At 36.0% G+C, this 22,847-nt stretch overlaps 1 protein-coding gene across 1 annotated transcript in view; it reads left to right on the top strand.

The window, feature by feature from the left end:
* Positions 1-22,847, top strand: part of VPS13B (vacuolar protein sorting 13 homolog B) — a gene marked incomplete at both ends in the record, with an annotated part of 421,628 nt that overhangs the window by 219,147 nt on the left and 179,634 nt on the right. Inside the window, 3 exons of the mRNA XM_079533473.1 lie at positions 2,339-2,573; positions 9,973-10,193; positions 14,996-15,202. Of these exons, the coding sequence (XP_079389599.1) occupies positions 2,339-2,573; positions 9,973-10,193; positions 14,996-15,202 (663 nt within the window). The remainder of the gene's footprint in view (positions 1-2,338; positions 2,574-9,972; positions 10,194-14,995; positions 15,203-22,847) is intronic.

Below are 22,847 nucleotides of genomic sequence, written 5' to 3'. Positions count from 1 at the left end.
CTTCCATTCCTACAGTGGAACTTGTTATTAATCGGGTGTCCAGACTCTGTCAGACAAAAAAGAAAAACCACTGATGTTGGTAGTGATGTATAAGCAGAACCTGCCTTTGAGAAGTTCAGCAGGTGCAATTCAAGTGCTCAAATTTGCACGGAATAGGCCCTTGAGCGTTCAAGTTGATAATTTCTTATATAGTTACAATAATTGCATGACTTGCCCTAAAATGTGGAATTTTGTCGTATATTCATTGTGCTGGCTTCTGAAATGCTGCAGTAATGTTTTGCAAATTACATTTATTCATATAAAATGAAGCATAAATATGCAAACTGTGTCTGTAAGTAAATCTGTAATATTACAGATTGGCGCTTAATGCTATCATAGGCCATGAATTTTGGTATGGTTTACAACTCCCGTGCAATCATCTGAAAATGAATACCAAAATATCCATCTGTGTATATGCAAATTTTCCTCAAGCATCTGAAAGGGGTGGAACTATTGTGATTTCACTTCAGTATTCTTGATGTAGTGAAGTACAATAAAACAGAAATGGTCTGAAGAACTTGTCAACCAAGCTGTACCGAACTGCAAATAAGTGTAAAAACTCTGAGTACTGAGATCTCAAGAGTACTCTGTAAAACATCTCCTGTAGATCCTGCTGCCAGTAGTGTGATGAAGTATTGTTTCCCTCCAAGCTGATGGAATTTTTGAATTAATTTAACCATGTGGTTTGTTTAGGCAGGCAGCATTTGATGTTGGTCATCATGAAAAAAAATATATATATATATATATGGGTGATCTATTATAAACTGTTTTCTCAGTAAGTGGACTGATAAAACAAAAATTATACTGATCATAACTTATTTAGTCATCTATTTATCATTATCCCACAATGGTTTGACCTGCAACAAATTACTAATAGACCAGAAAGTGATCTGATGTGTCACTGTAAAAATCCTTGCAAATTGACACGACTAATTTACCATTAAAAAAAAAAATCCAAATCTATTACATCTGTAAGAATACACTGTTGCTTTTCATCCGGTGTAAATAAAGTATGCTCTGTAACCTTGGATCAATAAACTACTTATCAAAGATGTAATTAACTTCATTTTACAACTCAAACAGTTCTAAAATGAGAAACAAACACAGCCTTCATGTAGCAATGTATTTATTTTTGCAAAATTCTACTTATATTTTTCTGCAATGAATTCTTGTCAGTTCGTGTAAGCAAAAGGGCACAAATATGCTGAAATAAAGATGAATATCTGTGTTCTCACAAGGCTGGCAAAGTACTTAACGGTGCTGAAAATTTCAGTTCTATTGCAAATCAGTATTGCAGTCTCAAAGGATTAATAGCCTTAAGGAAAGGTGGTATGGCGTACAAACCTTGGTTATCAGTTTTAAGCTATGATGTCAAATTGGAGAGGTGTTACATAAGTTTACCACAAACAAATGTTCTTTTATCACAATTACAAATAACATCTTCTATCCAATATTTTGTACGCTACACTTTTCCAAACTATTGTGAAGAAGTGAAGTGAATCATAGTTTGTGCTTGCTTAACAAAGCATTCAAGTGTGCAGGCTGTTAGGGCTATTTGATATCCAGGTGCAGAATACTGCTTCTATGAGCCAAGACTGTAACACTCTGCAGCTTATACTTCCTCAGAATTAACAAATCGTGATGAGCTCAGTTCTACATTTGTGCTCGTTTAGTTGCTGGAAAATCAAAAAGAGATAACAGAATGGTCACAAATTTTTCAGAGTAACAGCATTGTTTGTAAATAAAGAACAGTAAGTTCATATGAAATCAAGTGTGCCACTTCTGATTGCACTTAGAAGCTGAACTTCGTCTTTTTCTTTATACACCTATTTATTTTAAACTTAGTTTTATGCTAACGTTAATATATTTTCTAGTTTGCCTAAATAAACTTTTTGTACTTACTCCTTATTCTTGACTGCAATTTAGAAACAGAATTACCCACTCTTGCTAACAAAAGATGATGTACTGCCAGAAGAACGGGACTTTCTAGTTCAGTCATGCTTCCTGTCAAAAGAAAGATAGGTAGATTTAGTTTGCATGGCAACACATTTTTGATGAAATTACAGGCCAGGCTGACTCTTTTCTTTCCACTTGTTCCATAAACCAATGAGTAATTGTTAGTTTTAACATTATTACAAGTACATAGTATTTTTAAACCTTTTGTATCATCTTTCCTCTTAATTCTACTTAGAATAAAGAGCATTTAAAATCATCTGTGATAGATGAGTAGCTTGAGATTTTGTACCAAAATGAATGATAATCTATTTCTGAGAAATCTTTCTTGACTTTGTTTTTTCAGCTTGAAGTGCAGTCGTGTTGTGTATTCCTTCCAAATGACAGCCTGCCTTCTCCAAGTACCATTGTATCAGGTGACATTCCTGGGACCGTCCGAAGCTGGTACCATGGGCAGGCCACTATGCCTGGCACACTTGTGGTCTGCTTGCCCCAGATAAAGATTATGAGTGCTGGCCACAAGCATATGGAACCACTGCAGGAGATCCCATTTGTTGTGCTGAGACCCATCCTTGAAGAAGGTAATGCAATAAATTAAAAAAAAAAAACAACATCTTATTAATTTTATCTTCATTTATTTTCAAAACTTGTAACATTGTGGTTTTTTAGCAGTATGTTATGTATTATTGATGGGTAGGAATACTAACGACAGTCTTCACCTCATGAAGATTAAAAAAAAAAAAAAAAGTGAAATTCATTGGTGAGTTAACAGTCGTTCTGTGATATGCTTTGTGTGTTTGGTGAAGCAAGAAAAATGTTAGAAAAGCAATTTTTACCTACGTTGGTTTTGCCATTCAGGTTATTGCATAGTCAGAAGCACTTGGTTTTTCACATGTTGGAGCAGTGCATTGTGAATTCCAGGACAGAATGGAGGAAGGTTGGGAAAAATATCTCCTACCACTTTTATTGCGGGGAAAAAAAGTGTCATGAGTCTAATATTCAAACAGAGACAAGAAAAGAAATTCATACTTAAAGTAGTCTGTCAGATTGGTGAGACTTTATTGGTCATCGTGATAAACTTGTCATGTAGTGAGTTGTGTTTGTATGCACTGTAGCAAAGTTTTTGTAGAGAGTTAAGAAAAAAATTGAGAAGGTTATTTGAATATTTATGGATGGTTGCTCTTGTGCATAGTGTGAAGATGAGAATAAGTTTGATAATGCTTTTTTGGAAAATTAGTATTTGATAGAGGTTTGCATTGTGTGCTATGTGAGGGTTGAATCAACTTCTAATTTTGTGCAATTGATTGAGAAATATGTGGGATGAGCTTTAAAGGACTTAGGAAGTGACAAGAAGATGGTTATGTTTAGTGTGATTGTATAAGAAATTGAGTCCTTAGACTGATGTAAAAGCATATGGATTTGCAGTAGTATTCTGAAGGAACACTAATCTGAATCTTGTTCTCCTTATATTCATATAAAAAAATGTATATTGGAAATAGGTAAAACAAATATCCATGACAGTCTTGAGTCTTGGTATTTGGGTATATTTTAATGTCATCCATGATATCTAGCCTTAGAACCAAGTTTTAAAAAGTCATGAACGTATCATTGCACAGTTAATTCATTACTGTATTTATGTAATATATTTTTCTGAAAGAATAGTTGCTCGTGTGTATTTGTTAAAAGATGAAGAGAGGGAGATGCAGCAGTTACGTTTTTTGTGACAGCATTTTCTGGTAAAAATTACTGTTTTGTGCATGCATGTTGCAGAAACAGAAATTGTTATAAAGGATATGCTGTAAAAAATTGAGTCAGAAGCGTATGCAAGGTTTACTCCACTTCTGCATCTGAAATTTGTTTGGATTTAGAGGTGTTTTCCTCTTCCTTTTGTTCTTCCACTTACACTGGACTTTTCTCCTCCCTCCTATGTTTTATCTGAACTCAGCAACAGAAACAAAACTTCAGCTTTTGTAATTCCAAAATTCATATCAGAGGTGTGCAAAATGCTGCTAGCGGGGAAAAAAAGAGAAAGAGAAGGGTAATATGTCTTTCTTCCTAATCACTTACTTTCAGTAGAAATGATCTAATTTGCTGATAATAGTGACAGATAAAAGATAAAAATAAATTTAACCAAAGTCTTTTGTTTGTTTCAAGCTGATGATGTAATTTAAAACATTTATGAAAGTACGAAGTCACTTGAATTTTGTCAAACTCAGATTTAAGGGAAAGATCCTAGTGAGAGAAAAGAATCTCCCTGGTTGGGATAAAGCTTATGGTAAGGAATTTATTTGTGTGTGGCTTTTTGCTCTGGGAATAATGCCAAACAGAAGTTCTCACAATCTTGATATTTTTGATTCTCTAATGGATCTGTTGACTTCTCCTGTGCCAGAACTCCCCCTTAAAGAGACTGTTGCAAAGATTTGAAAAATCTCATAAGCCACTTTCTTTGTTTCTTGCAATGCAGAGCAAAATAATCTTTATGGACTTCCGTTGGGAAAGTCTTTAATTTCTATTCTGTCTTTGAACAGGACTTAAGGGATGTGGTAACATGTTTTAGCAATAACGCTACTTCTCTGAAATGGTATTTATTCAACCTTGCTTTTCCTGAATGATACTTTTGAATCATTCCTCTGTAAAGTAGATATGAAAGACTTGTTTGCAAGGATGCATTGTTAATTGTAAGGAAGCAGTGTGCTCACTCATTCATTCTTCTTTTCACATGAAAAACTAAAAGAGGAAAAGGGAGCATAGTCATGCTATCGTGGGGATATGACAGCCTACTCACAATGACTTACTGACCTCAAGATGTCAACGTATTGTAAAAATAGCTTATCCAAAGTTCCACAATCAGGTCTTTCCATTTGTTTTCAGTCTTTAAGTAATTGTAGTTTGTAAAGATACTTAATAGATGAACATTATAGCAGTACTTTGATTTGGAAACCTAACTTAGCTCAGTCATATGAAGTAGCATATGATTAGAAATGGATATAGCTATGTAAAGAATGAGATTTTCTGTGGCATTTTTGTTGAATAAATGTTACTTAATAAGTTCAACGAATTTTAATTTACATTAAGTATTACCTTTATAGTTCAAGTCAATGTGATGAGAAAATTTTTGTTCCAGTTATTGTCTATGAGGTAGTATCACTGAAGAAATTAAGATAGTTAGAAATGAGAAATCGAGTAGTTAGAAACTTAGATTTAAGAGCAAGACTGAGGTGTTTAGGAAAGTGATTGAAGTGGGCTGTAACATTCTGTGGATGTTGGTGTGCATCTAACTTCATCTACTTACAGTTCTACGTATTTTGTAGGTCGCCTCTAAGTGGTCTTCTGAATTTTTTTGCTATCATATTTAAAATGTTCTGATAGAAATTGAATACATGAAGGGAATATAAGTTAGTTTTGCTGGTGGCACCGAGTTTCAGAGTAATAACGAGTACATTTTTTGCATCTATGAAGTCTTCCTACATGTAGAAATTTTCATTTTAATTATTTTAATTTGGAATATTTTCCTGACTTCTACTCACGATTTTTAAACCAGTTAGTGTTTGTTGTTTTTTTCAACCTGTTTCATTTTTGATGGTGCTTCATTAAAACAAAAACAAACAAAAAAACCCTATTATTTTATAATCCTTAACTGGCACATGTAAAATGTTCCCTTCAAGATTCAGATTGGTAGAATCTATTGAATCAGTCTTTGTTAAAAAAAAAAAAAAAAAAAAAAAAAAAGTTGAATTTAGGTAAGATACAGTAAAATAAAATATAGAAAAAAGATGTTCAACATACCTGAAAATTGATCCTGCAATTGCTAGGTGTTGCATTAACAATGTCATATAGATAGCAGCATACTGATGGTTGTTAAAATCCCTGTATTTCAAATATTTAAATATGAGGGCAGTCCCTGAGAGATGGCTTTTGTTTCTGAAATACAAATTATATAACTTCACAGATGTTTTTAGCATATGTTTAAGCTCGGAATGTCGGCATCTTTTAGCATAGTAGAAAATTAGAACTTCTAATAGCAATGTGTGAATTAATTTTAATGATGTATATTGGTCATAAACTACCGCACTGAAATAGAAGCATAAAGATTTCAACATGAATAAAAAGGCAAGTAAATGTTAATAGTAGTATGTTGGCTGTTCTGAGAAAACTTGTCTTGCAGTAGATTAAAATAATGCTGTGCTTCAGTGTAAAAACTGGAAAATAATTTCCACAAATTATAAGATTAATATATAACAAAGATATTTGGCCTGTGTTTAATAGTAAACTTTTTGACATTCAAATAATGCTATTTCAGTTTGTACTCAATGTCAACATCTTAAACAAACAAACAAGTTATCTCTTATGGGTAATAACTTTCTAAAATTAGCTTTCACATTTTAGTGGTGTTCTTCAGTATCTGGATAGCAGTGAAGCTCTACTTAAACAACTTGTTAATACTGTCTTCATATGTGTGAGATCTCAAATAGCTGGGCTTAAGCTGGTGAAGTGTGTGTGTTTGTGCTTTCATTTGAAGTCTGTGGAACTAAGTCTCATCTGCTGAAGTTAGATCTGAGCCTGGTCAAAGCTCTCAGTGCTTTCAACTGTTTGCAACTAATATATGCAGTCATATGAATCTGCTCTCTTATTGCATGGCCGGGAGTAAGAAGAGTAAATACAATACTAAACTAAAAAGTGATGATTGCTATATCCTTTTTTTATTCAAACATTGCATGTTGCTTGCAAACGTAAGTGTATTAGAAATCCCTGTGAATACTTCATTGTGGATAAAGAAAGAGAGCTGGAGACAGAGGAATGAAGATACTTTCTAAAGATTCCAAAGGATACCTTTAGCAAGTATGTGAATAGACCCAGAACATATTTACTTTTGTGGTCTCTCTACTACCATTACTAACTTTAAACAAGCAATTTATCTTTTGTACAGCTGTCAACATTATATACATTGTGTTGTGTACAATTGCCACTTCTGCAATATGGTTTTTAAAATAAAGAGAAGTGTCATATAAAAGTGAGAGAAAACATATAATAAAATCATTAGTAGTTGAGTACAAGGGTTGCTCTGAAAGTAATGTCTCCTACTTTGTTATGTCAGCCCACGGTGTCAGAGGCAGATGTTGGTGGAATGGCAGTAGAGTTGAACCTTCCCACCAATATTCTGTTACGTGTTGTTGCTGTGTGACAGATGGCAACAGAGGGGCAATCTGACCAAATGGTACCTGACATGAAGGCGTATGTGAAGCAAAGGTGTGCCGCTGAGTTCCTCCATGCAGAAAAAAGTTGCACCCACTGACATTCATTGACACTTCCTGAATGTTATGGAATGTTTACCAAACAGTGCATGTGAGCACAGGTTGGCAGTGGGTGGTGCATTTCGGCAGCGGGGATAGTGACGTGAGAGACAAGCTGTGTTCTGGATGGCCATGCACAACTGTCACATGACAAAATGAAGAACATCTCCATCAGCTTATCAGCTAATGCTGGTGAATGTGTTGAAACACAGTGTTTTGTAGCTGAGATTTTTTTCTATCAAACAGTGTTATTATGCCCTTTGGATCTATTTTAGTTTACATAGAAATAAATAGGAGGCATTACTTTCAGAGTAACCTACATACATTTATGAATATTGTATCTCATGCATATCAAAGGACATGATGAGCATTACACCTAGCTAGGTAAGTACATTAAATAGTTGCCAGTGAAAATCCTTGCACATAGCAAAAACTTTATTTCACATATATTGCAAAAGTAGTTCTCTTAGTAGAACAGGGGTCTTAAAGTAGCATTTATAAATTTATGTTATCAAAACAGTTGAAGTATGTTAGTGAACACATTTTCAAGTTTTTCAAATCAGTTGTCGTCTTTGGAGAAATTAAAAATAAGGATGTATTCAAGCTGTAGGTGAGGAACTAACCAGAACCTTGAACTATGCTGGGAATCTTTCATGTATATGTTCTTACTGTTAACTGGGTGAGCTCTGGCTCCACTGAAGGTAATATAAGTTTTACCTACAATTTTTCAGCCAAAATGAATCACAGCAATTAGATGGCAAAACAGTAGTTTACATGGAAAGGAAGAGTTTACATGGACAGGCAGAGAAAACATCTATGAAGTGCAGCACTGGCTCTTCATTCCTACTAAGAAATGAGCTTTGAAGTAAAACCTCTGAACAGTGTTGCTCTTAACGTTTAACACTTTAAATTGCTAAAGTAGGTTCATAAAAGCAACCTACAAAATGAATCCATGTAAGTAACTATCATTTCTTTTTAACAGATAAACAAACTCAAGTAGAACCACAAAACAAGTATTTTATCAGAGGAACAGCTCTAGTATTATTATCTAGAATGTCACACTGCGTATGGAACTGAGAAAGATAATTGATGAAAATAAGGGGGGATTTTATAAGTGTAAATATGTTGTATTTGCTATAGTGTTTGTTCATCATAATGTGTTTTATGTACATCTGATAAAATTTGCTTTGTGTTTTTCTTTTAAGGTAGACACTGTATACTGTGTGAAATAGTTAACATCCCTCTTTGGAGATCCTTTTTAATCCATGAGATATAGCCAATGTGATGTGACCACTGTAATGGTCACAAAGAAATACAAAGGTTATGTGTCATAGTCAGAAACATGTCATTAGAGTTGCCTTTGCATTTGAATTTTTTTCTATTACAATTAATATTTTGTAATTCTTGGCTGACGGAATTTGGAAAAAATACAGATTACTAGCTACTTTTAAATTTATAATCTGAAACATTTCCAAAATGTTTTCAAGTTCCTTTGGCTAAGCTGAATTCTTCAGTATGTCATAGCTTCAAAATAAACTACTGAAGTTTTCAGTTTTCTTAGGATGAGATACACAGATGAGATGCTTAGATATTCCAATTTATTTACTGTTCTGTGACAACCAGTGTAAATGTGCATTTATATACAATCTCTTGTTCTGATTTTCAAAACTGACTTCCTATTGAAGGTTCACAAGCTGGGTATCAACTCTCATTCAAGTGGGGTCAAAAAAGCCCAAATTCCTCAGCAGAAAGTCTGATGACTGGAAAGTTTATGTAGAGGGGAAAAAAATCTAAAATAATTGTTATGCTCGTATTTCTACATAGCAAAAGCCTGTATCTGTGGTTTCACGTGAAATGAGAATTAACCACATCTTTTGTTGCCTTGTGTCCTAGGTAGTCTCTCACACACACACACAGAATTGTAGGGGTTGGAAGGAACCTCCAGAGATCATCGAGTCCAACCCCCTAACCTAACCCTAAATGCTGTGGAAGATACAGCATCAAAGACTTTACTAAAGCCTATGCAGACACTGTCCTCCTGATTTCCTTTGCATCTAATGCAAATTAGAAATTGTCACCCCAAAGGTATTACTGAAAGCTGAAGGCAGCAGTGATTATAACAACTAGGTTAATCTGTTGCTGCTTTGTTTTCCAGCCATACTGGGTTAATCTAGTCAGTGCTGGACAGATGTGATCCAAGTCTCGTGCTGAGCTGTGCACTGGGATATTCTTTGATTAGCACAACCCTATGGCACCTCTCTGTTGAGATGCGAACTGAATTTTCAGAAGAAAAGCATGTATAAGCTGAAGAATAATGTAAGGAACTGCTTCTGCTTCCCCATATACTGAAATAAGTGAAGAGTGGTTTCAGAAAGCTCCTCAGTTTAAGGAAAAATAAAACAGTGTACATTCTTTAAGGACTGCTGAACATACTTGTTCACAGGTTGCAGTTAAAACCCACACTATTTAATTTTCAAACAGTTATATAGCTCCTGTTAGACTTTAAGGTGTGGAATAGAATTAGTGGTTGAATTGTGCTTTTGATGGTTCAGGGCTAATTTGATGTTCTTTGACAGCAATTGCTGACTTCTAAGTAGGTTAACGATAAGGCCTTTACCGAGTTTTAAGAAAAGTTTTCTGTTATTTATGATGACAATTTTAACTGTTTTCCCTTCTTTGTCATCATTAGGTGATGCTTTTCCATGGACCATAAATCTGCATCATTTCAGTATGTATACTCTTCTTGGACAACAGATGACTCTTAATTTAGTGGAACCAATGGGCTGTACTTCTACTTTAGCTGTTACATCACAGAAACTGCTTGCTTCGGGGCCAGAATCCAGGCACTCATTTGTCGTCTGCCTTCACGTTGACCTGGAGTCCCTTGAAATAAAATGCTCAAACCCCCAGGTTGGTACATTTAATTGATTTATGAAGAGAAATTTAAAATAACTTGATTTAAGTACAATTCTTCTGCGCTTTCAAGAAGAGATTCTCTCTCTCTTTTTTTTTTTTTTTTTTTTTTTTTAAACTGGGCCATCAAATCAAGGTGCTTAGATTAAGATTTGCTTTGAAGCTCTCTCAAGTTTTGTTTTAATTCAAGCTCTTCCCAAAATGTAATAGCTACAGTATAAATGCATCTTTTGGCTGATGGAATTAAATGAATTGCAGATGTACCATTAAATGCTACAGTGCTTTTGTGCTGTCACTGTGGATTCTTATATTGAAATGGTTTAATGTAATTTTTTTCATCATATTCTCATGGAGTGAGCACTTCTTTGAACATAAAATGTTCTTAGGGAAGCAGTTTTTTCCTTTGGTATGGAAAAAATATGAACGTGCGAAAATAAGTTTAGACCTGATATGCTTATTAGAAGAGATTGTTGTACTTTGAGAAAGTGCACCCTGTACTTTACTGAGTTGGATCAAGTTTACTGTAATCGAAGAATAAATTATGCTAAATTTTGGGTGTTCTTTACAGCAAATTGAATAATGCTTTTATGACAGTTGCAATGTTTGAACAACAGTGGTGTTGCAAATAATTCTCTTGTTCATGGAAATGGCAAGTATGTTTAGGTCTGAGGAGAGCTCCACATTCACATGCTGTCTGCCCATTAGATTTAATGTTACCCGTTAGATTTTTCAAAGGACATCATGGGCAATATGGTAAGTTTATTTAATAGAAAGAAGGAAGAAGCACACAAAGTATCATTTTTATCTGATACACAGAACATCGTGTTTATAAAGATTTGTGGGCCTATGGCCTAAGTATGAGAGTGCTGAAAGTGTGATCGCTGGTGTATTTTTAATGTCGTCTCTTGGGTGTACTTACTACAATATGCTCCCCAGTCACATGCTATTTTTCCTTTTCTTCGTTCTGTGTTCTATGAATGAAGCAAGTGTTTTAAAGTACACATTAATTTTATCCTCAATGTGTGGTCCCCTACTGCATTCACTGACTTTCATCCAACTTACTTCTGACTCACTTGCTATATGCCACTGTCTTCTCTAATAGATGAGTTCATATTCACTAGTAAAAGGGTTGGATAGAGTGAGATTGCTCGCTGGACATGACAAATTAAATTTTGAAACTGAACAGCCTAAACAAGGTCTACTCAAGCTTGTAAATCAGTTTGACAGGTGTGTTTGCACATATTAAAGGTTGTCACTGTGTTACAAATGTGGAAATAAAGGACAGAATTATGGTTTTGCTGACAATTATACTTCTTATATTGCAAGACTTCTTGAAGCTTTACTTTGTAACTTTGTGGTATTTTCATAATGTTTAATGAATTAACATGCAGGAATTTTATATACTGTGAAAATCTGTCTCATTCTATGCTATCCAAACTATGCAGATTTCATTGGGATATTGCAACTATACAGATTTGTAAATATTTTGAGATGTTTATAAAGCAAAGTGATTTTCTGCGTTTGATTGGTGTGCTCTCAGTGGAATTCCAGCAAATTGTCTGATCAGCCCTGATTTCTTTTAATTCTCTAAAATTCTTACTTGTAGTGAATATGCAGATTACATTATTTGTATTAAATTTATGAGTTGAATGGCATTCTAAATTGAAGCCTTATCTGAATTTGAATCGCTCATTAGAAGGAAAACAGAATAAGGAAAACACATTTTCAAGTATTCTATAGTGTGATCAAATAATTTGTATTGTAAACTCTAGGAAAACATTTGCTCTAAGAACATAAATTATAAGTTTCATGTAAATCATAAGATTTATGATTTATATACTGATATACTGTTATATGTACTGATATACTGTTATATACTGATATATACTGTGATATTTACATGTCACTTAGTGACATGTTAAAATGCTGTACACAGGAGTATCAGACCAAATAGACCAAATATTGTTGTCTTAAACGATGTTCTTGTACACTAGAATGTTATTCATTAACTGTAGTTTTATAATGACCAAAAAGGTGTGGGCAAATTGAGTTTAGTGAAGGTCTTTGAGCAGTCCTTCTATCCTTGTTTTACTTATGCACAGGAGAAGGAAAGTCAATCTTTTTTAAGCAGATAAACAAGAACAGAAAATGTAAAATACATTCACATAAACAGCGTTTTATATTTATAAATTCACCTTAGAGTAACTATGAAATTTGATTCTTTAGAATGTCAAGCTGTATTTTCTCTGCAAACGACAGCTTTAAATTAGGTGATACTTGGTGAATTTGTTAAGCAGTAGCAAAGGTGAAGTACTTTACTGTACGACTACTATGATTTAATGTGAGCAGACCGTGTTCTGATGGTCACATTGCTGCAAAGTCAATATTTTCAGTGTGCAAAATTGTCAAGATGTTGCCTTTTGCTGTACTGCTCTCAATTTTATAGTAACATGTTTTAAGAATAAAATGCTGTAGCATACTGAACTTCACAGATTTTGCCAAGTAGCCAGTGGGGTCTTATTGAGTTATGTGTGGTTTTGCTGCAAAGGGGTTGGAAGCAGTGAGAGAGGGAAACTTTTCTTAACAAATATTGACAGAGTTATTCCTATTTTTATCATACAATTTTTCCTCTCCTGAACAGGGATTTCTAAACATACTTATATACTTAATGCTGTGCTCCAAAATACTTCTAAAGAAGAGAGTCCTCACACTTACATTAGATCTCATATAATGATGAATGGATTTTCAAAACATCAAAATTCACTTGAGTAAATGTAACCAACAAGATTAGCAGAAATACATTTCAATGAGTAACAGCCACTGGGATAAAACTAAGTGTATTAAAATTAATCAAAGACACAGCTTCAGCTCTTTATCTGAAGATTTTTAATATTATTTACATAAAAATTTCATATATTTTTTTAATTTTAAGGAGGTTTTGAAGTGAGGTGTTTTTGTAGTTCTTTCTTTTTAACATATCTCTATCAAAGTCACCGCTTTTTGTTAAAGTATGCGTTTCTGCTTTGTGAACTGGTCACTTTGTATCTGATTTCAGGTGATAAAGTTCATTAGGTTCATATTAATTAATAGGCTTATTGGTTGCTGGCAGGGTCTGAAACAGCTGCTGTTTTAGAACGGCTGCAAGGATCCTGGCTTAAAAAATTAGAAAAAAAAATCTCTTTGACAACCTAAGTAATTGTTAGCCTTAATGATTGTAGCTGTTGCAATGCCAGTAAGGTCTAAACTATTCAGTGTTGGATTAACTGATGACAAACCTCTTCAGACTGTAAACAAGCATGCATGTAAACACAGAAGTTGCATTATTTCTTTCTTTGTTTTATTTTGGGACTTTAGCAACAGTAGCATAATTAAATTTCTCAAAGCCCTGCTTCTACTGGAGAAGCACAGCTTAAATTATCCTTTGGTCTCTTGACCAATAAATATTGTGAGGGAGAGGAGGCTGCAAACATGTATGATTTGTATTTGTGTCTATATCCTATTAATTTTCTCGAGATTGTTTTGCCAGTGAAGTGTCAACACCAGTTTATGTTATATTACTGAATCAATCAAATGGACATTATTAGTTGATCTGTCTGAGGTACACAAATGACTCTCAAGAAAACTTGGAAAATTTGAATTAATAATTTAATGGCTACCACTGCCATATCAGAACATTAGAGACATTAAACCTTTTAAAGAAAAGCTAAATGAAGTTTCTGTTGTAAGTGAAACAGCAGCTTCATTGTCTGTAGATTGCACCGTGTGTGAAGACCAAAATAAGTACTGAGAAGTTTATCTCCTTTAGGGAAAAAAAATTCTGTCAAAGGAGTATATGACCTGCTCAGTGTAAGCCTTGAAACTTCAAAAGAAAATCCAAGATGAACTAAAAAGGATTTTATAAAATGCCAGCACTTAACCTCCTAGGAAAGGACTGTAGCATGTTCTCTGAGACTTCATCACACACTCTCACGCACAAAATCAAGTGCTGTTTTATATCAAATATAGATTGACAGCAGTGTTTTTCTGCATCTGTTCTGCCCACATAAGAAGCCAGCTTCATAGAGTAGATGTGTCCTGAGGCTTAAAGTTCTTAAAAATATGACAATTTCCATTTTTTATAATGGCAAGTTGAGTATGGTATCCAGCTGTGGATCTGCTTGTATGTTGTCTGCAGTTTTCCCTGAGCTTGTTTTGTACAGTATATTGCAGTATGTTGTCATAGAAATTCCACGATTAATTCTTATTTACAAAAACTTGTACAAATATCTTAGAACAGAGTCAAACAGTATGCAAGTTAAACAGTATGTTTTCTGAATATTGGAAGGACATACGCCAAGAGACTATTAAGTTTAATAGCGGATGTTCTTCCTAAAACAAAGAACAGTTTCATGTGATGCATGGGACCATCATTTTAATACCAGTTAAATGAATATTTTTTTTCACATAAGAAATATGCCAGAAATTGCTTATATTTAATTGTTAAAATTTGTTACTAAAGGTTTTACAAGACCAGATTGGTTATGTTTTTATGGACTACAGACTGGATTATTAGACAAAGAGCTGATTTTTTTTTTTTTTAAATCAAAATCACTATATTGTAAATGCTGCTAATTATTTTATTTGTAATGTACATGCTTATTAGAGCAGTTCTGAGTATTTAAATTCCACTACATTTTAAGTCTCAGTTAGAGGGCTTTGATTTCGATCATTTTCCTTTAGCTCATTAAGAAATGCTTCCTTCATTTTTTTTTCTTTCAGGTGCAGCTTCTTTATGAACTTGCTTTATTTTTTTCTTACAGGTGCAGCTTCTTTATGAACTCACTGAGATCACAAGCAAAGTTTGGAATAAAATTCAGAGGAGAGGAATTCTCTACCAGTCTTCTGTTTACACTGAAACCATGACAGGACCTGCGCCTCCTAGCTCTCCAGTTAAAAGCAGTGTTGGTACTGTTCCACCCGATACCAGCACATACAGCCCATCAGTTGACATTGGCACCACTACAGAGGTAACTTTCTTTTCTTAAAAAGATGTATCACATGAATAGTGATTTACAAAATGTGAAGTAGGTACAAGTGGAAAGCATCAAGATAGAGCAGCGGTGTCCTTATGGAAAATAGCTTTACCCTAATCACTTTGTGAACTCAGTTTGGTGGAAGAAAAATGATTCCAGTGTTTCTCCTATTGTATTTTAACCTGGCAGGTGACTGAGCACCACACAGCTCCTGTCCTTTTTCCATTCCCTCCCAGTTCTTTGGGCGACTCACTGAGAATGGCCTTGGCTCTGTACAACACTGCTTAGCAGCAACTATAAACATTGATATGTTATCAACATTGCTATCAACCAAAACACATCATCATACCACTATGAAGAAAACAATTCCATCCCAATTGAAACTAAGACACCTATGTTTTTTATTTGTCTAAATTGTTTCTCTTGGAAAAAAAGGAATATTAACTCTTAGAAGAAAGTTACAGGTTGTGTTTTCAGGCAAGAAGCATAGGATGTTTTTGAAGTCCAGAATTTTTAGAACAGTAACTGGTGTTTTTGAAGTACCTTTGGTACGTGTACTGCTCATGTCTCATTCTCAGTAACAATCAGCCTGTTGTGTTGAAGCCAGTTGAGATAAAGCATGAGATGATGCAGAGCTGTTGTTGGCAAGCCAGGAGAGGCACTGGGGATGTGGAGATTCCCAGGGCTGGCAGTGCTGGTTACCCAGTAGTCCACTCACACCAGATCCACCCAGGCTGGGTATCTTCTACATGTGAGCTGCTTCTGGAGCTCTGCTGTTTCCCTTGTCCCAGCTGTCCCTTGTCTCAGGGGTGTGTTTGGAACTCTGTTATAGGAGGATTCTGGTATTCAGCTTCAAATATAAGAAAGATTGGCCGTTCGTTTTTATGTCTTTCTGCTTCCTTAATTTGCAATACTGTGTAACTGCCTGGAGCAAACTGGTACCTGATCTAAATCTGTGTGTGCCTAAGACTGTAAAATGTTATTTTGAGTCATGAGGAGTTGTGCTTCTTTCACACAAGGAGGAAGAAGGCTAATACAATGTTAAACTTAATCCATGACTATCATGAGCTCATCAGCTAGATGATGCATTAGAATGGGCGGTCCCAGGAGGCTGTGTAAGTGAGCAGGCCAAATATATGTGATTTTCTTAGTGCCTTCTGTCAGTCTTAAATGGCTCTGGCATAGACCTGTAAATGCATAAGATGAGTTGAAGATATGTCAATAGTTTATTAAATGTATGCAATGCTTAATTCTTAACATAAAGCTCTAAGAATCAGAATTGTTTGAGTTGGAAGCGACCCCTAAAGGTCATCTGGTTTGACTCCCTGCAGTGAACAGGAACACCTACAGCTAGATCAGGTTGCTCAGAGCCCCTCCAACCTGACCTTGAATTGCTGGGAAACTTCTGAAGGCGGGTAGATTTCTGAGACTAGTTTCGTTCTTAGGAATAAACACAGTGATTTGGGAATTCCTTGTAGTTCCAGGACACAGGCAGATGCCTGGCAATTTGAATGCTCTCTGCAATTATGGTTCAACAACATTTGGCCAAGATTTCTTTAACACTGTGAGTGACTTGTAGTAATTCCAGGTTTTGGAGAGAATGAAATGGTGATTTCTCGTGCTTACTTTAACATAAGCATGATGTGCACACACATACAAGTAATTCACTAAAAGGTGTTAAAGCTAGAGCTTCAGTTCTAATGACATTTCACTAAAATACTCATTTCTGAATTATTTGGCTTGCCTGTGTTTTGGTGTATTCCTATGATCTCTATAGTGAAAAATCTTGTCACAGATAAAAAAAAATTGAAGGTAAGCAGCAGTAGTAGGAAAAAAATATGGCTGCAAAGATAGTATTTTTTTTTACCCACCAAAATTCCTTCCTCATTAAAATCAGAAACCACCAGCTTTATAAATAACGATTTGGTTTTGACTCTATATAGACAGAGGCATTTAGAGTACATGCTGTACTTAGAGCATTCGTTGATACTGATTCAGTAATTGTTTTAACCCATATGTTACCAAGATTGTTTTGACAGTATGAGTTTTAGTTCAGCATTCATTTTCTTCTACTTGCAAAATATTGTTTATCACATATTTCATTTTCTTCCTTTTCTCAACAAATATTATATTCTAGCTAAATAGATCTTCTCCTGATATGAATGAAGTTTGGTGAATTAGCTAACAAACTAAGATTTGTTTTCAGTCTTTTCTACTCTGAAGCTGTGATTACGATCTCCATCTTCTTAGAATGGGAACTTGATTAAAACACATGGCAGAAAAAAAGATACAAACAGGAGAAAAACTTTGCTTGAATCCACACTGTTCATATGGCTGAAAGACTGACATAGGAATAGAGCTCATGTCCATCTTCTCCATTCAGAGCCCTCAGCCCAAGGTGCTTTGTCTGTGGCTGGGGCAGGAAGGCAGTCCAGAAAGAGGAAGGAGAAACATACTTGGGCAACTGGCAAGAAGTAATGAAAGGAACCACACTGTCTTCTCACTGTTCTGTTCTCACTCCTTTAGACAATATAAATTAAATAATGGGTAACGTAATCATTGGCAGTATTTCTACAATACATTTTCTTCTGTGGCTGATGGCTGTTTCTGAACCTATTACATATTTCCTAGTACAAAAGTACCGTTAAGATTTTAATTAGTGCCATTGCTCGTGTTTGGTTCCTTGAGATAAGGATTGTTGAAAAGTGAAAAAGATGTGTATGTGAAGCTTAGCTAATGTTTTCCCTTGTTTTTGCTTGTTTGTTTGTCACTTAGTTTCCTTGTTTCCTTATGCAAGCTTACTTATAATCACCATACTTTCTTTTATGTAGTGTAATCAGGAAATTTGAGTTCTTTCTTCAGTGCGGGTAGAATAAAAAGATGACAGCCTGGTCACTTCTGCTGTCTTCAGCTGTGCTCTGGAATGCTTTGTTTTGCTGTAAGCCTCAGTCATAATATGAATGGACTATACGTGAATTTATTTTCAAATGTGCACAGTCTGCCACATGCATCATAGGGAGTGCGTAGTCCTCTTCAGTACTTCAAGTACTACGCAGACCAGTACGGAAAATATGATCTGTTCTCTTTGTATTCTTTAAAATTCCAGTATTGCTTACTGATAGAGGCATATTTTGGTTGTTAGAAATTTGAAGGCACTTTATTTTGGCTTGCACTTATTAGTAGTGTGGAAAGGAAGTTAGGTCTGTGTTGTTTCAATTAATAGATACAACCCTGTATTTGTAAATTATAACTTGTTTTCAGACTACTGTAACAAAAGTATTTTCCATAGAGAGAATGGAGGGATGTAAAAATATAAAAATGGAGTACATCACTCAAAGCTGCAGCTTGCAGCTACGTTAGTTTATAGTCATATAATAGCGATGAAGCAAATGGCATAATTAATATGTATTTTACAGGTCTGACTTAGGGACATTCTCCAAGAGTTGGGGAAATCTTTTTCATGTTTTATTTATCAGTTTGTACTTTGTTTTTATACTCCTACACTTTTTTATTTTGAAACCTTGGTATCTGACTAACAAAAACACTTTGCTACGATAAGTATTATTTTTTAAAAACATTGGAGGTTTTATGATTAATGTTACTTTGTTCTTTGGGAAACACTTTTTTTTTTTAAATTTCTTTCAAATGCAACAGATTTGCTATAGATGAACAAGAAGAAAATTAACTCTCACTACTATTTGTATTAAACAGCAAAAGAAGTAATTTGTTTATATGGTCTGCGGATGATTTATATCTCAAGCTGTGTGTAATTTTTTCCATGCTGACAGGTTGATAGTGAATACCATGCTCCTACATGGATAAAGCTACGTAACTCACTGAATTTTACTCTGGGTGGTGGTAGGAAGAGACGCATCATGGAGGCTTAAGTACTGGAGGGATGGAAACAGTTAATCATTTTTACCATCCCTCCTTTGGAACAGCAAGAGCAAAGGTAGTACAGACTACAACAGGCCACTTGTTACTGTTTACTTAAGTACAAACAGTGGTAGAAGTGTTTAGTCCTTGGGGAAACTCAGTGATTGAGCAAGAACGCAGAAGTTATTTTGATAAGGCATAGCAGTAGTGTGGCCAAACTGTGATCATCCCTGAGCTTTAGGCAGGCCAAGGATGAAGGCCTCACATGTTTGGTTCTTCCTGATGAACAAAGATAAATTCTGCTAAGAAAATAAACTTGGTATATTGGTCAATTTGCAACAATTGGCGAAAGAATTAAATTGTGTATTTTAGGACTTGGCATGAGAAGTTGTGGGAAAATAACTCAGTGTTTCTGACTCTGGCTTGATTTTTCTGTAGATCTGGAAACAGAGCAGAAAATTAATGCATAAACATATTTAACAATACCACACTGGGTGCTGAAAATCCAAAAAGAAAATTGAAACTGCATGAGAAACAAGATCACTGTTTTTTCAATTCTGTTTTAGTTTTCAGTGCAAAAAAGAATTCTAAGAATTTGAGCTTATTAAATAAATAAAAACCAAAAACAAGTTAGTGCAGCTCGTCGCTTTTTCCCTGTGATTTTGCCCAATGGTTTTGGATGCAGTACCATTAACATAAATTTAAGAAGAAATGAATCCTTTTTCCACTTCTCAAGGGATAACCATGTAGCAGCTTCTGCCTCCAGAGAAGTCATCTGTATTGCTTTTGCTACTGACGGAGAGAATGGGCCAATTCAACTCTCTTGGTATGTTTGAATGGTAGAAAAACATGTGGATAACACATTGATATTGAACTGTTGAAGGAGGAGATAGGAGCCAGTAACCTTTGACAGAGACATGGTGATGAGCAGCTGGGGCTGTCTGTCGATAAGCTCTTCAGCTGGCACAGCTGCAAACAGAAGAGGTTATCTCTGCCGGCCTCAGCTTAATGCAGTTTTAGCTCTGTCATCAAGCTGGCTAGTGCGAGCAACAGAACACACAAGTGACATGGAATGCCAGATGGGCATGCAGTAACCCAAGTACAGAATTGGGGTACAAAGCTGTGCAATTGAATTGAGGCCCTGCTTGGGACCTGCAGGCCCTGTGGTCAAACAAGCTGTAAAACTGAACAACTGAAAGTCCAGGTGTCAGACCTCCCACTTGCTGTGCTGTGAAAACAGTCCCCTGGTGCTTTGATTCTGGCCAGAAGTTCACAGTTATTTTACTTCTGACAGTGCTTGCTTTGCAGATCAAGATGCTTATTTTTTTCCATGCTGGTGTTTTATAGAATCATAGAATGGCTTGGGTTGGAAGGGACCTCAAGGATCATTAGTTTCCAACCCCCCTGTCACAGGCAGGGTTGCCAACTGCTGCATCAAGTGCTGGATCAGGCTGCCCAGTGACCCACCCAGCCTGGCCTTTAACACCTGCAGGGACAGGGCATCCACAACAGCCTCCACTTTACTCTTAAACGTGAAAACCTGGTTTACTTTTTCAAGTTCAGTTCCAGAAATACATGCCTGTAGAGGAAATTTTGTTCTACATCTATACAGCTGTGTGCAGCATTTGAATCACTATTAATACATCTACCTCACATGCTACAGAAATTCATGTCAGAAATATTTGCAAGTCAGACAGCCATAAGCGCAAACATGACTGGATTCATGTCAGCATGAGCACAGCTCCAGCAGTACTGATGGAAACTGCAAATACCTTGGTCTCTTCTCCTCACCTCTGCATTTTTTGTTGATAGGATGTCAGATATAGGGCACGTTCCAAATCACTATGCATGTAGAAAAGAAGGAAGCAGTTTTCAATGATGGGCCTGTAGCTTTGTTTTTGTTGCTTTTTTTTTAATAAACTTCACAGTTGTAATGGATTTGGACGTTAGTAGGGAACGTGTCCCCTAAAACTCAGTGTTTGCTACTTTTAAACATTTCTGAGTTAATTTGATTCTTATACATGTCTGGGTTTATGCTATGTAGATGCAGTTCTTCAAGAATCCCACAAATACTGTTAAAAGTAACATTGTGCCAAAATTATCAGCTGGCTGATACTTCATGAACTGTAGTACATCAATTAATATCTAGTGAAAAATAAGCTTAAAGAAAGTGTGGGAAAATGAATGCTTCAGTTTTCTACAGAACAGTTATCTATATCATCAAACCACTAAACAAAAACAGCTCTTTGTGGAGAAAAAAAAAAGAAGTTAACAAAATACATGAAACATCTGAGCACATAACATTGTGCAAATAGAAGAAAAAAATTATAAAATGTAAAACTTTCCATGGTAGCAGTATGTATTTGCTGTTAACCACACCACTTTAAATTTAATTTACTATTGTTTTCTTCTTTTTTAACTATCAGAAATGTACAGATCTGCCAAAATTTTGGGAGCTAAATTGATTTTCATAAAACAAGCCTTTTGGAACATGTCCAGTGAGAGAATGGATGTGTGTACAGGGAGAAGAGGAAGCTCTCTCTCCTACTCCCTCCATCACAGTTGCTAAGTTACAATGTGGCGAATTAAGTGTGCCAGCAATACAAAAAAGAATGTAAAAAGTGCTTCAATTAAAAAAAAAAAAAAGGGAAAAAAAAAGGAAAATGCATAATGAATTTATAAAGTGAAAAAAACAGAGACCAGCAAATCACTCCATAGCAAAGCAACACTGGCTTGATCTTTGACTTGACTGAAAACAAAGATATTAAATAAGGTTTAAATAGTATTGTTCCTTGCCTTCCTTGACCTTTCGTCAATGACACAGATGATGGCATTGAATGCACTCGGAGCAAGTTTGCGGATGACACCAAGCTGAGCGGTTGGAAGGAAGGGAAGGAAGGGAAGCCATCCCAAGGGACCTGGACAGGCTGGAGAAACAGGCCCATGAAAACGTAGTGAGGTTCAATAAGGCCAAGTGCAGGGTGCTGCACTTGGGTCAGAGCAATCCCAGGTATTTATACAAGCTGGGGGAAGATCTCCTTGAGAGCAGCCCTATGGAGAAAGACTTGGGGGTCCTGGTAGACGAAAGCTGGACACGAGGCAGCAGTGTGCACTTGCAGCCCGGAAGGCCAACTGTGTTCTGAGCTGCATCAAAAAAGGGGTGGCCAGCAGGGAGAGGGAGGTGATTGTCCCCTTCTACTTGGCCTTTGTGAGGCCCCATCTGCAGTACTGCGTCCAGGCCTGGGGCCCCCAGTACAGGAAGGACGTGGAGCTCATGGAATGGGTCCAGAGGAGGACCATGAAGATGATCAGAGGGCTGGAGCACCTCTCTGTGAGGAAAGGTTGAGGGAACTGGAATTGTTTAACTGGTAGAAGAGAAGGCTCAACAGAGACCTCCTTGTGGCCTTCCAATACTTGAAGGGAGCATATGAACAGGAGGGGGAATGGTTGTTTACGAGGGTGGAGAGTGACAGGACAAAGTGAAATGGTTTTAAACTGAGACAGGGGAGGTTTAGATTAGATATTAGGAGGAAGTTTTTCACACAGAGGGTGGTGACACAGTGGAACAGGTTGCCCAAGGAGGTTGTGGATGCCCCATCCCTGGAGGCATTCAAGGCCAGGCTGGATGTGGCTCTGGGCAGCCTGGTCTGGTGGTTGGCAACCCTGCATGTAGCAGGGGGTTGGAACTAGATGATCATTGTGGTCCTTTTCAACCCAGGCCATTCTATGACCTCTGATTGTGCTTCATTGCTTTGACACCCTG

This window comes from Tetrao urogallus (genome assembly GCF_951394365.1).
Source record: "Tetrao urogallus genome assembly, chromosome: 3".
NCBI lineage: Eukaryota > Metazoa > Chordata > Aves > Galliformes > Phasianidae > Tetrao > Tetrao urogallus.
The sequence above is the reverse complement of the archived record's forward strand: the minus strand, read 5'-3'. Positions and strand labels throughout refer to the sequence as shown.